Source organism: Cyanistes caeruleus, chromosome 24 (assembly GCF_971803275.1).
Source record: "Cyanistes caeruleus chromosome 24, bCyaCae1.hap1.1, whole genome shotgun sequence".
Classification (NCBI taxonomy): Eukaryota; Metazoa; Chordata; class Aves; order Passeriformes; family Paridae; genus Cyanistes; species Cyanistes caeruleus.
In genome coordinates, this window is record NC_141724.1 from 6,491,144 (window position 1) to 6,507,361 (window position 16,218).

A 16,218-nucleotide genomic window follows, 5' to 3' on the forward strand; every position below is an offset into this window, starting at 1 on the left:
TTCCAGTGGGGAACTGGACTATGGAGGCAGCTCTGGGGATGATGCGGGAGGCATCCCGGAGATCTGGGGGCGATTCCGAGGCGGAACCAGAACCGTCCCACGGGCCCGGGAGGTACAGGGGATTTGGAATCAGGCCCGGAGCCGGTGCGGGGGTAGATCGCAGGAATCTGGAGGTGATCCCGAAAATTTCGGGGCGATCTCGGGGGCAATATAGGGGGTCCATGGCAGCATCAGAAAAGGGGAGGCGGCCTCGGGGGCGACTCCGGAGGCGGTGCTGGGGATCTGAGGGCGATTCCAGGGGCGGTCCCGAGCGGGTCTCGGTATCCCCGCTGGCGGTTCTGAAGAAGACTCCGGGGCAGTCCCTCGGCCGGGGCTGGTGCCAGGAGCCACGGGCGGTGCCTAGGGCAGTCCCGGGGCGGAGCTGATCGCGATCGCGGTGCTGGTGTCGGGGCAGCGACGGAGCCCGGGACATGGCGGGCCTGAGCTCCCCGGAACCGAGCACCGGCCCCGGTCCTGTCCCGGCCACTCGCGTGGAGCTCACGGTGTCCTGCAGGTAGCGGGGCCGTGGCGGGAGCCGGCACCGAGGAGCGGGGGCGCGGGGAGGCGCTGGGAGGCACTGGGGAGCAGCGGCAGCTGGCGCGTTGAAAGGTGCTGGGAGGCACTGGGCTGCGCTGTGGTGTAGCGGTAGCTGCCGTTGGAGGGTGCTGGGATGCACAGAAAGGCACTGGGAAGCACGGGGGAGCGGCGTTTGGAGAGTGCTGAGGTGCACTGGGAGGCACTGAGATCCCCTGGGATGCGCTGGGAAGCATTGTAGAGTTGGGAGCCGCTGGCGTTGTAGGGCACTGGGTTGCACTGGAACGCAATGAAACGCGTTGGGGGATACTGGAGTGCCGCAGCAGCTGGCGTCTAAAGGTGCTGGGGTGCACGGTGATGCACTGAGATCCCCTGGGATGCACTGGGAGGCACTGGAATGCACCGGAGAGTGGGAGCAGTTTGTGGTGTGAATTGCTGGGATGTACTGGAATGCACTGAGATGCCCTGGAAGGCATTGGGAGACACTAGGGGACGGGGAGCAGTCGGCAATGTAGAGAACTGAGAGGCACGGGGAGGCACTAGGGAGGCTAGGCAGTCAGCTAGCGCTGGAGGCACTGAAATGCATTAGGAGGCACTGGGATTCACTGAGAGACACTGGAATGTTCTGGGTGGCATTGGGGAGCACGGGAAGCACAGGGAGTGTTGGGTATGGGGACGCAGGGGCACTGGGTGAGCCAAGGGTGCTGAGGGTGCGGGTGTATGGGGAACCGGGGAGGCATTTGGAGGTCTCTGGGACTGGGTGCAGGGAGGTCAGGTTTGGGGGATTCTGGGGATGCATGGGGGTAATGTTGGACCCTGTATCCCCTGCACCCCCTGTATCCCTTGCCCACCCTGAAACTCCCTGGGCCACACTGCACCATCTGCCTCCCTTGTACCCACTTGTATCCTGCAGCTCCTGTACCCTCCCTCTGTAATCTGAGGTCTGTCTCTCTTTGGTGTCCTGACATATAGTTGTGCCCCAACACATGGTACTCTAACATGTGTCATGCTGTGCACCCTGTGCAGATGTGTCTGTGCACCCCAATGTGTTTTCTGGAGCACATCTGGAAGTGCACCATAACACCCAAGCATGCCCACCAACACCTGGCCATGCTCACCAACACCCTGCTGCGTGCCCTGACATGGCTGAGCCCCCCAGCACATGGCCCCCAACATGTGGCAGACATGCTTTGAACCCCAATCCATGTCCTGGGGCACACCTTGCCACGCACCGTGTCACACAACTAGGCACGACCCAGCATGTGGCTCTGCACCTCAGCATGTGTTCTGAACATCTGAACACATAAGGGATACACAGTCACAGGCACAGCCAGATGCTCACACTCACAATCACTCACACACACGCACACACATGCACACTCACACTCACTCTCCCTTGCCCCCAGGCAGCTTCTGGACAGGGACACCTTCTCCAAATCGGACCCACGTGAGTGGGGCAGGGGGGATGGGGGTGTGTTTTAGGGTCTCTGGGGATGTTTTGGCTCTTGGGTGTTTTGGGGAGTCTCTGGGGGGCTTGGGGTTGCTCGGGGTTTTGGGGTCTCAGGGGATGTTTAAATCCCTGGGGCGATTGGGGGTCTCTGGGGGGTTGGGGGGGGTCTCTGAAGTATTTTGGAGGAAACTGAGGGTTTTGGGGGTCTCTGGGACTATCAGTGCCTCTGAGGAGTGTTATGGCCTCTGGGGTTTTTTGGGGTCTCTGAGGTGTTTTGGGAGATCTCTGGAATTTTTGTGATTCTATAAGGCTTTGGGGGTCTCAAGGATATTTTGGAGGGTTCTGGAGGTGTTGGGAACTCTGGGAAGTGTTGGGATCTCTGGGGGTCTTCGGTGTTCTTTGGGGATTTTAGAGGTCTCTGGGGGATTTGGGGAGCCTCTGAGGTGTTTTGGGGGCTCTCTGGGGGAGTTTTGGGAGTCTCTGGGAATGCTGTCATCTCTAAGAATTTTGGGGTCTCTGGGGTGTTTTGGTGGGTCTCTGTGGGTGCCTGCCCCCCCTCCTCCTCTCCCCCTCTCCCTGCAGTCTGTGTGCTGTACACGCAGCGTCCTGGCAGCCACCAATGGCGAGAGGTGAGTGACCCAATTGGTGGGGGACAGCTAATCAGCATGTTATGCTGTGCTCAGCTGGCCAATTGGCATGTTAGGTTGCACTCAGCCAGCTAATGAGGATATTGGGGTGCTAGCAGGCCAACCAGTCATCAGCATGTTGGGGCAATGAGCAGTCAGCATGTGTGTGTGCCAACCAGATGGCCAGCCATCATGTCAGGGGTAATGGCAGCCAGCCAGCCAAGCAGCATGTAAGATTCTGGCTTATCAGCATGTTGGGGTGATGGGCAACTGGCCAATCAGGGTTTTGGGGTGCTGGGCAGGTGACCAATGAGCAGGTCAAATTCTGGCCAACCAGCATGTTGGGGTTCCAATCAGTTGGCCAGTCACCAGTGAGCAATCAGCATCTTCAGCTGCAGCACCTGGAAAATGAGCAGCTACCCAATCAATGCCGGGGGGGCAAAGTGATCAGCCAACCAGCATCCTGGGGATCTGGGGAGCATGTTGAGGTGCTGGGCAGCCAGCCAATCAGATGTCAGCATGCAGCCAGGCCCTGCTCCCTGTAATTAACAGGGTGTTAATTGCGGGCTAGTGAGCAAGGGGTGGAGTAGGGGGTGGGGGCAGCCCTACTGGCACAAAGCAGCACAAAGCAGCACCTGGGTCCGCCCCTTTCCCACGCATGTGCCCCGGCCCGGGCCCACTTCCCACCCTTGCCACGCCTCCTCCGCCCACATGTGTCCTTATGTCCCCAATCTCATGTCTCTGTGTCCTCATATTGCTGTGTCCCCATATCCTCATGTTCCCACATCCCTAACCCCATGTCCACATGTTCTCACTGTGTCTCCATGTCACTGTGTCCTCATATTTGTGTGTTCCCATGTCCACATTCTCATCTCCCACTGTCCCCCATCCCCATGCCTCCACCCTCACTCCCATGCCCCCATTTTCCTGTCCTGTGTTCACACATCCCTGTGTTCCCATGTCCTCATTTCCCCAGTTCTCCATCCCTATGCCCCCATGTCTCTGCATCTCCATGTCCCCATACCACTGTGCCCACATCACCACATTCCTATGTCCCCATGTGCTTGTATCCCTATCTCCTATGGCCATGCTCTTGTGCTCCCATGTCCTGTGTTTCCATGTTCCCATCCTTATGCTCCCATGTCTCAGCATCTCTATGTCCCCATCTCCGTGTCCACACCACCTCATCCCCATGTCCTTGTGTCTCCATGTCCCTGTCTACACCCCATGTTTTCCTGTCACCTCATTGCCCCCACTGTTCCCACATCCCCCAGTTTGGCCGGACTGAGGTCATCGACAATTCCCTGAATCCTGATTTCCTGCACAAGTTTGTCCTCGATTATTGCTTTGAGGAGCGGCAGAACCTGCGCTTTGACTTGTGAGTGGCCCCTGTGGCCTCAGTATCACCCCCAGTGTCACCCCCCTGTCCCCCAGGATCACCCCCTGGCCACCCTGGCACAGCCCTCCAGTGTCCTTTTCCCCATCCTTGTTCTGTCCCCATTCCTGGACCATCCCTATCCTATCCAGTCCTCACCCTGTCCCATCCTGTCCCTATCCACATTCCATCTCTGTCCATTCCATTGTGGAATTGTGTCCCTATCCCATCCTCTCCCTGTACCATCCTTGTCCCATCCTATCCCTATTCTTTTTTCCATCCCATCCCTGTCCCATCCAAGGCCCCCCATTCCTGTTCCATGCCCACATGTCCCCTCTGCCCCCAGGTATGATGTGGACTCCAAGAGCCCTGACCTCTCCAAGCATGTAAGTGCAGGATCAGTCCTGCTCCTCTGGCCTTCCTGGGATGGGCATCCCCATGGTGACACCCAATGTTCCTGATCCTGCAGGATTTCCTGGGCCAGGCATTCTGCACCCTGGGGGAGATTGTGGGTTCAGCCGGCAGCCGCCTGGAGAAACCCCTGACGTGAGCCCTCCTCTTTGCCCCCGTGTTCCTATGTCCCCAGTGTTCCCAGGTCCCACCCCAGTGAATGTGAGCCCCTCTTGTGCCCCGGTGTGCCTGTGTTCCTCCTAGAGAAGCCCCTGACATTAACCACCCCAGCCCCAGTGTCCCCATGTCATTCCCACCCACCCCTCCCCCCCCCCACCCCCCCCGGAAACCCTTTGTGTGAGCCTCCACTGTGGTCCGGTGTTCCCAAAGTCCCCAGGGTCCCCATGCCCCCCACTGGAGAAACCCCTGATGGTAGCTCCCCTGGGCCCCAGTGTGGGGTCCCTATGTCTCTGACCCAGGGAAGCCCCAAACTTGAGCCACCTTCCCCACAAATCCCAATGTCACCATGTCCTCTCCCATGGAGAAGCCCCTGACATGAACCCCCCTGGCCTCAGTGTCCCCATTGGTCCCAAAGTTCCCTCCCCAGACAAGTCCCTGTGACATGAGCCCCCACCCCGGTCCCCATGTCCTCATGTGTCTCGGGGTCCCATTTGGTATGCCAACAGTGGAACTTTGGCAGACTAGCTTTTTTTTTTTTCAGTGGGGCGGTTGGCTTTTGGCAGGAAAGGGGTCTGGCTTTTTGGTGGGGTTTAATGGGTCTGGGGTGGTGTCTTTTGGGGTGGTGTCTTTTGGAGGCAATGTGGGTTTGGGGGATCTGGATTTTGAGGGATCTAGCTTTTGGAGGAGTCTGCATTTGGAGGGATCTTACAATTTTGCAGTTGGCTTTTTTAGGGGCATTTTGTTTTGTGGGAATTTTTGGGGGGCTGAATGTCTTTCGGGGATTGGCCTTTTTGAGGGTAGAAACAGCTTGTTTTTAGGGGTGCTGAAATCGGGGGTGGGGGGGCTGGGGTTTCTTTTGTAGACCTCCTTTTATTGGGAGGGGGGGCTTTTTCTTGGGCGGGGATCCCCTCCATCATCCTTCAGCATGTGTCCCTGCAGGATGGGGACAGTCACCATGCACCCCCGGGGCAGGAGACCCACCCCAGCCGCCTCCAACGGGTAAGTTTTGGGGTGCCCAGTGTGTGGGGAACACCCCCAGAACACCATGTGTGCCCCTGCCATGCTCACATCCCATCCCGGCAGTGGCATTCTGGGGAAGAAGTGCGGCACCATCATACTCCTTGCTGAAGAGCTGGGAAACTGCCGGGTGAGCTGCAGCAGGGCAGGGGCGGGGGGATCTTGGGGACCCTGCAATATCGGGGGTGGCTGAGACACCCTAGCCCGCATCCCAAAGAAGAAGGCTGTCTATCCCCACACTTTATTCTGCCTATCCTGGATCCCTTCTTCCCTCATGGAGCAGCCACCCCGCAGGATACAACCTCTGAGGGGGGTGCAGGGTGGATGACTGCCCCCTGATTCCACCCCCCAGGATGTGGCCACACTCCAGTTCTGCGCCAACAAGCTGGATAAGAAGGATTTCTTTGGAAAATCTGACCCCTTCATGGTCTTCTACCGCAGCAACGAAGACGGGACGTGAGCGACCTCCCCCTCAAAACCGCAGTGACCCTCTCATGCCTCATGGGAGGGCTCAGCCCCAGAACAGGACCTCTATGTCCCCATGGGCTGGTGTTGGCGAGGGGTGAAAAAAAAAAAAAATCCTCACTGCACTGTAGGGGTGAGAGACTGGGGGAGTGTTGGGATGGGGGAGTGACCCCCCTTGTGCTCCTCTTGTCCTCTCCCCAGTTTTACCATCTGCCACAAGACAGAAGTGGTGCGGAATACACTGAACCCTGTCTGGGCAGCCTTTGCCATTCCTGTGCGTGCCCTCTGCAACGGGGACCATGACCGGTGAGTGCCGGGGGACTGGGACACCCTGCACCCCCTCTTTGTCCCCAGAGATCTCCTTCCCCCTTTTCTCCCCATCTCTAGGGTCCACTAGGGCATCCCCTTCCCTCATCTCTGTCATAACCGGGGATATCGGGATACCAGGATAGGGTCATACCCTGCACTCCCATCTCTGTGGTCCTCTGAACCCCCTTCCCCCCCCACCCATGGTGCCCCAGGATGCCGTGCAGCCCCATTCCCTGTCTCTATGGTCCTCTAGGACCCTCTTCCCCCTGTCCCCTCATCTCTATGGGCCCCCAGGAACCCCTTTTCCTTCTTTTCCCCATCTCCCAGGTCCTCCAGGAACTCCTGTACCCCATGTCCCCATCTCTATGGTACCTCTGGACTTCTAGACCCCCCATCACTCTATGCCCATGGTACCCTAGGACCACCTTTCCCTCTCACTGTGGTCCCCCAAAATCCTTTCCCCTGTGTCTGTGGTACCCCAGGACCCTCTTTACACCTTTCCCCCCATCTCTGTGGTTCCAAATACCCCTGCATCTCCTTCCCCATCTCTGTGGTACCTCTGGAACCCCTGCAGTCCTTCCACCCTCTCTGTGGCCCCTTGAGAACCCCTTCCCCCCATCTCTGTGGCCATCTGAGACCCTCAGAACCCCTTTCCCCATCTCTGTGGTACCAGTAGCACCCACCCCCTTTCCCCAGTGTTATCTGCTTTTGCCTCAGTTTACCCATCTGGGCAATGGGCATCACAGCTGTCGCCGAGCCATCCCCCCCACCCAATCCCAAAACAGTGTCACAAGCTGCTGCCCTGGCAAACATCTCCTCACGCAGCTTTGGCCCCGTGTTGGACGTTGCTGTGGCAACAATGGATAAAAATATCCAAACGAGGAGGAGGAGGAAGCAGGAAAAAGCCCACAGAGGCATCAAAACAAATCCCACAGGGAGTGGGGGGGTTGTGTGTGATGGGCCCCTGGGGAAGGGGGAGGATGGGATTTGGGGGTGTTGGGGGGTGTTGGTGACCCCCCCTCCCCCCACGCTTTGCAGAGCCATCAAGGTGGAGGTATATGACTGGGACCGTGATGGCAGGTGAGCTGTTTGTGATCCTGGGGACCCCCTGGGGACCCCCTGGACCTGCACCTCCCGGTGACAGGGACTCCCTGAGTGATGGGGACCCCCTCACCCCTGTGTCCAAGGAGAGATGGAAATCCTCCCCCTAGGTGATGGGAATCCCCCCTGACTATTTGGGACTCCCTGGTTGATGGGAAACTTCCTGGGCAATGGGAAACCCCCCATCCCCACACCCCTGAGTGATGGGGATTCCCCTGGGTAATGGGAACCTCCCTAACCCCGCTGATGAAGAACCACCCGCCTTGCAGCCACGACTTCATTGGGGAGTTCACCACCAGCTACCGGGAGTTGGCACGAGGCCAGAGCCACTTCAATGTGTATGAGGTATGGAGGAATGGGTACATGGGTGGTGGGGAGCACGGTCCTGCAACCCTCTGTGGGGGTCACAGTCCCACTGCAGCACCTCCAGGGGTTATGGTCCCCAGGGTCCCTCTCTCTGCTACACCTCTGGGTCCCAGGGTCCCTGTGTGTCTGCTACATACCCCAGGGTCCCCATGATGCAGTCCTGGGGTGTTATGGTCCCCAGAGTCCTTCCCAACGTTGCACACTGGTGTGTCATGTACCCAAGGACCCCTCTCCTGCACTCTGAGGTGTCATGACGCCCAGGGTACTCATGCTGCAGACAATAGAGGTTTACAATCTCTAGGATTCCCTGTACTAAAGCCCCACACTTCACCCCTGGGGTGTTATGGTTCCCATGCTGCACCCTGGCATGTATCACCCACAACTGCTCCCTTGAGGGTCCCCAGCCCCTGCCATGGATCTCCAGCTGCACTACAATCCCCAGGGTCCCCACATGCACCCCTGGGTGTCACAGCCCACCAGGACCTCTTCAAGGTCCCTCTCTGCACCTCAGCACAGTGCTCCCACTGCTGCTCCCCAGTATATTCTGTGCCCCCCTGTGCCCTGGGATGTGATAGTCCCTTACACTGCTCTCTGGGGACTCCTCTCCCTGTGAGAAGCAGTCCCCTTCCCTCCCCTCCCATCCCTGCAGGTGGTGAACCCCCGGAAGAAGATGAAGAAGAAGAAGTACCTGAACTCGGGGACAGTGAGGATGGGGATGTGCAGAGGTGGGGGACACAGAGGGTGTGGGCGCTTCCTCCCCTGAGACCCATGTCCCCACAGGTAACACTGCTTTCCTTCACTGTGGAGGCTGAACACACCTTCCTGGACTACATCAGGGGCGGGTGAGCAGGGGGTCCCCAGCACCTCAAGCTGCACTTTTGAGGGTCCTGAACACCCCCAGCTCCTTCCTTGGGGGTACCCAGCACCCTAAGCTGCTCCCTCAAGGGCAGGGAATCCCCAACACCCCCAGCCTCTACTTCACTGGCAGGGGTGTCCCCTGGACCCTTATCTCCTCCCTTGGAGGTCTCCAGTACCACTGTTGCTCCCTTGGAGATGCGGGGTGGGGTGTTCCTGCTAAGTTGTTCCTCAGCTCCTTCTTTTGGGATCCCCAATACCCCGAGTTTCTCCACTGGGGGTCGTCAGCACACCTAGCTCCTCCATTGGGGGTCTCAGCAACTCCACCCAGATGCTTCCTTGGGGGCAGGCCATCCCTATCACCCACAACCACTTCATTGGTCATCCCCAGAACCCAGAATTGCTCCCTTTGTAAGTCTCCAGCACTTCTAACAGCTCCCTTTGGGGTCCCCAGCACCCCCATCTTCTTCACTGGGGGTCCTCAGCACCCCCACACAGATGCTTCCTCATTGGCAGGGGCACCCCAGTACCCCAAATTGGTCATTTGGGGGTCCCCAGCGCCCCCAGCCCCTCCGTTAGGTGAAGCATGGTGACAGTGCAGGGACACTTGAGAGCCCTCTGAATTGGGGGATGGGTGTACCCAGTCCAGCCTGTGGCCCCAGGGGTGTCCCTGAACACCCCCTGTGCCACCCCAATGCCACTTTATCCCCCAGGACCCAACTCAACTTCACAGTGGCCATCGATTTCACGGCATCCAATGGCAAGTAGGGGGTTTGTCCCCCCAAGGGGGGATTTATTTGAGACAGCTTGAGACAGTTGTAACCAGTTTAGTGTCATGGTGGTGTCATCCTTGTCACTGATTTGGGGACATGGTGTTGTCCTTGTAGTTGTGCTGGGGACATGGTCATGTCTCCCTTGTCACTGGGTTGGTGTCATGATGGCATTGTCCTTGTTGGGGGTTTGGGGTCATGGCAGTGCTATTTTTGTCACTGTGTTGGTACAAGGGTGTCGTATTTGTCACCAGCTGTCACTGGGTTGGGGATTTGGTGCCATCATCATTGTCATTGAATTTGGGACAGAGTGGTGCCATTCTTGTCACTGGGTTGGAGTCATGGCAGTGTCATCCTTGTTACTCTGTTGGTTCCATGGTGGTGTCATCCTTGTCACCAGCTGTCACCAGGCTGAGAATGTGGTGGCATCACCCTTGTCAACAAGTTTGGAATATGGCAGTGTCACCCTTGTCACTTGTTTGGGGACATGGTGGCATTTTGAGACATGGTGGGATCATCCTTGTCTTTGTCACCATGTTGGGGATGCCATCATCCTTGCCACTGGGCTGGGGCCATAGTGGTGCCATGGTTGTGGGAATGTTGGCGGTGTTTTGGGGTGCTTGGCAGATTATGACAGTGCTGGGGAGGCTGTGGAGGTGCTGAGCCCCATGCCTGTGCAGGGAACCCCTCGCAGCCCACGTCCCTGCACTACCTGAGCCCCTTCCAGCTGAACGCCTACAGCCTGGCACTGCGGGCTGTGGGGGACATCATCCAGGACTACGACAGTGACAAGATGTTCCCAGCCCTTGGCTTTGGCGCCAAGGTCCCTCCGGATGGGCACGTGTCCCATGAATTCCCACTGGTGAGGGGCCATGGCGGGATAGGACTGTGGATGAAGGGTGGTGTCCTTGTCAGCCAGCTGGGGACATGATGGGATCATCTTGTCACATTGTTTGTGACACAGTGGTATCATCCTTGTCCTTGGGTTGCTGCTGTGGTGGTGTCATCCTTGTCACTGATCTGGGGCCATGGCAGCGTCATCCTTGTTAGCAGATTAGGAATGTGCTTGGTGTTCTCCTTGTCACCAGTTTGGGTACATAGTGTGTTTGGGTTGGATCTGGACTGGGGATGTGCTAGTGTCATCCTTGTTTTGGGTTGGGAACATAGTGGCATCATCGTTTTGTCACTGGGTTGGGGCCATGGCAGTGTCATGCTTTACAGTGAGTTGGGAATATGTTGGTGTCTCCCTTGTCACTATATTGTGGGCATAGTGGGATTATCCTTGTTAGCATTTGGGGGCCATGGCACTACCATCCTTGTCTGTGGGTGAGGTCTGTGGTGTCACCCTGTCCATGGGTGGAGGCCTTGGTGCCACCATGGTCCTGGTGACCCCATCACTAGGGTGTCAGAGGGTCTGTCTGACACTAGGGTCTGTCACACTGTCAGAATGGGGATGCATCAAACCCAGCGTGCTGTGGCATTGCGGGGGTGCTGGAGGCTTATCAGCGCAGCCTGCGCCGTGTCCAGCTCTATGGCCCCACCAACTTCGCCCCTGTTGTCAACCATGTTGCCCGGTAAGAGGGGCCCCATGCCCTGGGGTGGGGTCCCTGAACCCCCCAGCGTCATAGAGGGTTCCCCCAGCTCGGCGGCCATGGTGCTGGATGGGTCCCAGTACTTCGTCCTCCTCATCATCACCGATGGTGTCATCTCTGATATGGCCCAAACCAAGGAGGCCATTGTCAATGTGAGACCCTCATGGTGGCACTGCGGCAGGTGGTAGCGACCCTGGATGCTGGGGGTGGGGAACCTGGGACCCTTGGGTGATGGGGGCAGTGGGGAGGGATTGAGACCCTTGAGGGAGTAGGAAAGGTTGGGGACCTGATTCTGAGGGATGGGGAGTGGCTGGGATCCTTTGGGTGATGGGGTGGGCTGGGACGCTGAAGCTGAGAAGGGAGGGGATGGGTTGGGACCCTTGCATACTGGAGGGGTGGGGAAGGGGCTGGCAGCCCTGGGTGCTGGGAGGGTGTATGGATGCCTGTGTGCTGGAGGTAGTGAGGAGGGACTGGGACCATTGAGAGGTGGGAAAGGGCTTGGTCCAGGTACTGACCTCACCAATGAGGGATTTGGGAGACCCCTTCCCAGCCCACCCAGCAGGGGACTTCAGCCCCATTATTCCTGGGGCACCGTGGGTGGGACTGGTGTGTAGGGATGATAAGGTGGACTGGGACATTGGGCAGCACTGGCATTTGGGGGGGCACTGGGACATGAGGAGGATGCACTGAGACAAGGGAATGCAATGGGTTTGGGATGCAACTGGATGGGGGGATGCACTGGGATTTGGGGGTGCACTGGGACATGGGGGGGTGGTCACTAGGAAAAGAGGGTGCCCTGGGGCTTGGGATGTATCTTGGAATGAGGGTGCAATCCCTGGCATTGAGAAGGGGCTGGGACCCCCAGGGTTTGGGGAGTAGGGATGTCTGGAACCACTGGGTGCTGCAAGGGGGTTGGAAAGTTCCTGGAACCCCCCGGTGCCAGTGGGGAGGTCTGAGACCCTTGGGTGATGGGGGGTAGGGAGGGACAGTAATCCTAAGGGGAGGGGCTGTTGGCAGTCCTGGGTTCTGTGGGCAGGGGGGAGCAGCTCATTTGGTAACAACATCATTACATTTCATGGGACTCCCTTCACCCCCCGGCTCCCTCAGGCTGCAAAATTGCCCATGTCCATCATCATCGTGGGAGTCGGCCAGGCTGAGTTCGATGGTAAGATATGGAGGCAGTGGGGAACTAAGGGAAGGCTGAGGGATCGGGTGGGGGGTCTCTTGGCCACTGGAACTATGTATGAGTTGAATGTGTCAGTAAATGAATGGGCTCAGCATACTCCAGCAAGGGGGCTTGGGGGTTCTGGGTGTTGGGTTGAAAGGGACATATTGGGATCCCACCCTGGGGTGGGGGACACTGAGGTGCTGCTGACTTCCCCCCCGCATCACCCCCAGCCATGGTGGAGCTGGATGGGGATGACATCCGCATCTCTTCCCGTGGGAAAGTGGCTGAGCGTGATATTGTCCAGGTACTGACCTCACCAATGAGGGATTTGGGAGACCCCTTCCCAGCCCACCCAGCAGGGGACTTCAGCCCCATTATTCCTGGGGCGCCGTGGGTGGGACTGGTGTGTAGGGATGATAAGGTGGACTGGGACATTGGGCAGCACTGGCATTTGGGGGGGCACTGGGACATGAGGAGGATGCACTGAGACAAGGGGATGCAATGGGTTTGGGATGCAACTGGATGGGGGGATGCACTGGGATTTGGGGGTGCACTGGGACATGGGGGGGTGGTCACTAGGAAAAGAGGGTGCTCTGGGGCTTGGGTTGTACTTTGGAATGAGGGTGCAGTGGGACATGGGAGCAAGCATATTAGGATATGGGGGGCACTGAGATATGAAGGAGACAATAGGATGTGAAAAGAGGTTTACTGGGAAATGGGGAGGGGATTGGGATGTTAGGGGTGTGCCGGGATAGAGAGACAGTGCGCTGTGACATGAGAGAGATTCACTGGGAAAAATGAGTGCACTGGGGTTTGGAATGTACCTCACTGTGGGGAGGCACTGGGACATTGGGTGCACTGATACATGGTGGGAGCCTTCACTGGGAAAAATGGGTGCGCTGACATTTGGAGCATACCTTGGAGTGGGAGTGCAGTGGGACATGGGAGTTTTTTAGGTTATGAGGGGCACTTTGGCATGAAAGGGGTTGGTACTGGAAAATGGAGGGGCACTGGGACATGGAGGGGCATGTACTGGGATATGGAGTTGCACTGGGACGTGAAGGGGGATGTACTAAGACATTTGGCAGGGGGCTGGATGTGGGGGGAGCCTGGGATGTTAGGAGGCAATGGGACATGGGGGAATGCTGGGACGTTGGAATGGGACACTGGGATATGGGATGTACCTGAATGTGGGGTGCACTGGGACATGAAGGAGGAGGGTATTGGGGAAGGGGGGTGCACTGAGGAATGAGGGGAGCACTCAGGTGTGGGACACACTGGGACATAAGGAGGGTATGCAGACAAATGAAGGGGGCACTGGGGCACCAGGATGGACCTGGATGTGGGGAGCAGTGGGACATGGGGGGGGTACTGGGAAATAGGAGGGGGCACTGGGATGTGGGGGCTGTGGGAAATGGGAGGCACTGACATATGGAGAGGCACTGGGGCTTGTGATGCACGTGGATGTGGGGGTGCCCTGAGACATGAAGAGGGATATACTGGGAAATAAGGAACACTGGGATGTGGGAGTACATTAGGGCATGGGGGGGCACTGGGTCTTAGTATATACCTGGATGTGAGGGACACTGGGACATCAGGAATGGGGAGGGGACACCGGAGCTGCTGTGTGTGAGGCACACAGTTCCGGGCGCTTCCCAGCCCTGGACTCCCTCAACTGCTCTGCCCCCCTGTGCCTCCCCAGTTTGTTCCATTTCGTGACTACATGTCGGGGGGTCCCGGTGCGGGGCTGAGCATGGCAGGGCTGGCACGGGAAGTCCTAGCTGAGATTCCTGACCAGCTCCTCTCTTACATGAAGGCACGGGGCATAAAACCCACCCCCATCCCTCCCATGTCCTCTGAAACCCCACCACCCTGACTGCCCACCAACATACCACGTCCCCTCATCCTACCCCAGGACCCTCTATCCAGGGACCAAAGGTGGCCATACTCTGCCAAGGATCTGGGACTAGGGGTCCCTCCCTGATCTGGGGTCCCTTCCCCAATCCAGGTTCCCACCACCACACCCACAAACCAACTTTTGGGTTTCCCAGGGGGATTGGGATGGTGTTGCCTGAGTATTCTTGGCCATGGGACTCCCCCCTATGCCCATCCAGGACTGTCCTGCCCCCACAGAAAAGGGGCAGGGAGTCTTCGCCATCCTGACCAGAAAGCTGGGGTATGCAGGAACCTCCACCAAATGTGGAGTGCCCCCCTAGGGTGATGCATGAACCTTCCTAAGACACCCGCCTCCCCAAATCCATGGTCCCCCCACAATTTCCTGGGCTGATCCCAGTGGGGTCCCCAGTGTTTTGTGTTCCCCCTTGCCATATTGCATGTCTCTATGTGGGTTTGTACTGAGTTGCCTTAAATTGCAATAAATTATTGTGGCTTTAATTACAGCCCACTCCTCCAGGATGCCCCATCATCTCCCTTAAAAGGGGCCCTGCCCTGGCTGTATGTGTAACCTCCCCGTGTGTGACCCTCCCCAGCTGTGTGACACCTCCCAGGACTGTTACAACTCCCCTGCTCAGCTATGTGACTCCCTGCCTCCAACTCTGCCCCCTCCCCCCCAGCTCTGCCCCCTCCTGATCTGTGGTCCCCTCCAAGCTGTGACCCCACTGTGTCACCTGCTCAACCTGTACTAGCCCCACCAAGCTCTGACCCCTCCCCAGCTGTGTGAGCCTTCACATACTGTGTGAACACCCTCAAATGTATGACCTCACTGGGTGTGTGTGACCCTCCCCCAGCTCTGACACTCCCCAACTGTGTGACGGCCCCCATGTCTAATATCCCCTGACTTTGATACCCCTACACAGTGTAACCGCCACCCAGGCTTTGGCATCCCCCTCAGCTCTGAACCCCCACCAGCTGTGACAGCCACCCACTGTGTGATACCTTCTGACTGTGTGCCACCCCTCCAACTGTATGACCCTGCCCCCAATGTGTGACCCCCAAAACTGCAAATACACAGAAACCACCGGGGCAGGGGACAGTTGGGTTATTTACAGGGCTCTGCCCCCTCCCATACCCCAAAATTGCCTGAAGGGGACTCTGGGAAGTTGGGGGGACTCACAGAGACCTCACGCCCAACTGAGGGGGTCATAAAGCCCCTGAAGCCCAACTGTGGGAGTCACAGAGTCCCCACCTGCCACTGGAGGATTAGGGGGGGGGGTCACAAAGCCCTCACACTCCACTTTTCACGGGGTAACAAAGGACACCCCAACTGTGTCTTTGGGGTTTCATAAGGCCCCCCACTCCACCTGGGTGGGGGGGGGTCGCAAAATGCCTACACTCCAACCTGGGGGGATTATAAAACCCCTGCACTCAAATTGAGGAGGTTGCAGACACCCCACAACCCAGCTGGGTGAGGTCACAAAATGCCCATTGCCCAGTCTGAGGTCACGAATCCCTTGCACTCCAATGGGGGAGGGGAGGTGAAAAAGCTTCCTTGTCTCTGGCTGGGAGGTGCAGGTTCTTAGGCCCCTGTCTCTCCCTAAAAAAAAGCGGCTTTCCAGTGTAAAGGGGCTGTACCAGTGCTGAAACCAAATTTGTCAGCAGGTACTGGCGGGGAAATGCCATGTTAGGGTGGCTGCTCTCACCCCCCTTCCCGCACCCCTTCAGGCTGCGGGGGTCCTCCAGATCCCCAAATTGCTTCAAGATTCCATTATTTATTTCTGCATTTCCCTCAGCCAAGGTCAGCCCTGGGGGAAAGTAGCACTGACCCCAGGGGCCACAGGCCTGAACTGGCACACCAAAATACAGGGAGCGTCCCTCAGATCAGGCAGTGTGAGGGGGCCTCTCGTTGTTGCGGAGAGGAAGAGGTGGGGAAAAAGTCCCTGAGACCTCCCATAGCAGGGTTAACAGCAGGGGTGTAATCTTTTGCTGGGGGGGGGTGTTAGGGTTTGCTCCTGGAAATAAAACACTCCAAATAAAGGGGGAGGAAGGACAGCTGAAACCCTGTATGTATGTCCCCCTGCAGAA

General features: G+C 57.8%; 1 protein-coding gene across 8 annotated transcripts in view; it reads left to right on the forward strand.

The window, feature by feature from the left end:
* Positions 1-16,218, forward strand: part of CPNE5 (copine 5) — a 21,180-nt gene continuing 4,962 nt past the window's right edge. The window contains exons 1-21 of one of the 8 annotated variants that reach the window (XM_086861535.1): positions 1-112; positions 1,980-2,020; positions 2,606-2,652; positions 3,924-4,027; positions 4,371-4,410; positions 4,494-4,570; positions 5,534-5,593; positions 5,678-5,741; positions 5,964-6,067; positions 6,278-6,382; positions 7,424-7,465; positions 7,756-7,831; positions 8,502-8,555; positions 8,633-8,694; positions 9,421-9,467; positions 10,158-10,339; positions 10,906-11,051; positions 11,119-11,221; positions 12,177-12,234; positions 12,468-12,541; positions 14,638-14,913. In XM_086861535.1, coding sequence (XP_086717661.1) covers positions 21-112; positions 1,980-2,020; positions 2,606-2,652; positions 3,924-4,027; positions 4,371-4,410; positions 4,494-4,570; positions 5,534-5,593; positions 5,678-5,741; positions 5,964-6,067; positions 6,278-6,382; positions 7,424-7,465; positions 7,756-7,831; positions 8,502-8,555; positions 8,633-8,694; positions 9,421-9,467; positions 10,158-10,339; positions 10,906-11,051; positions 11,119-11,221; positions 12,177-12,234; positions 12,468-12,541; positions 14,638-14,826 — 1,767 coding nt within the window. In that variant the 5' untranslated portion in view covers positions 1-20 and the 3' untranslated portion in view covers positions 14,827-14,913. The other 7 variants (XM_086861538.1, XM_086861537.1, XM_086861539.1 and 4 more) reach the window with 7 other exon arrangements.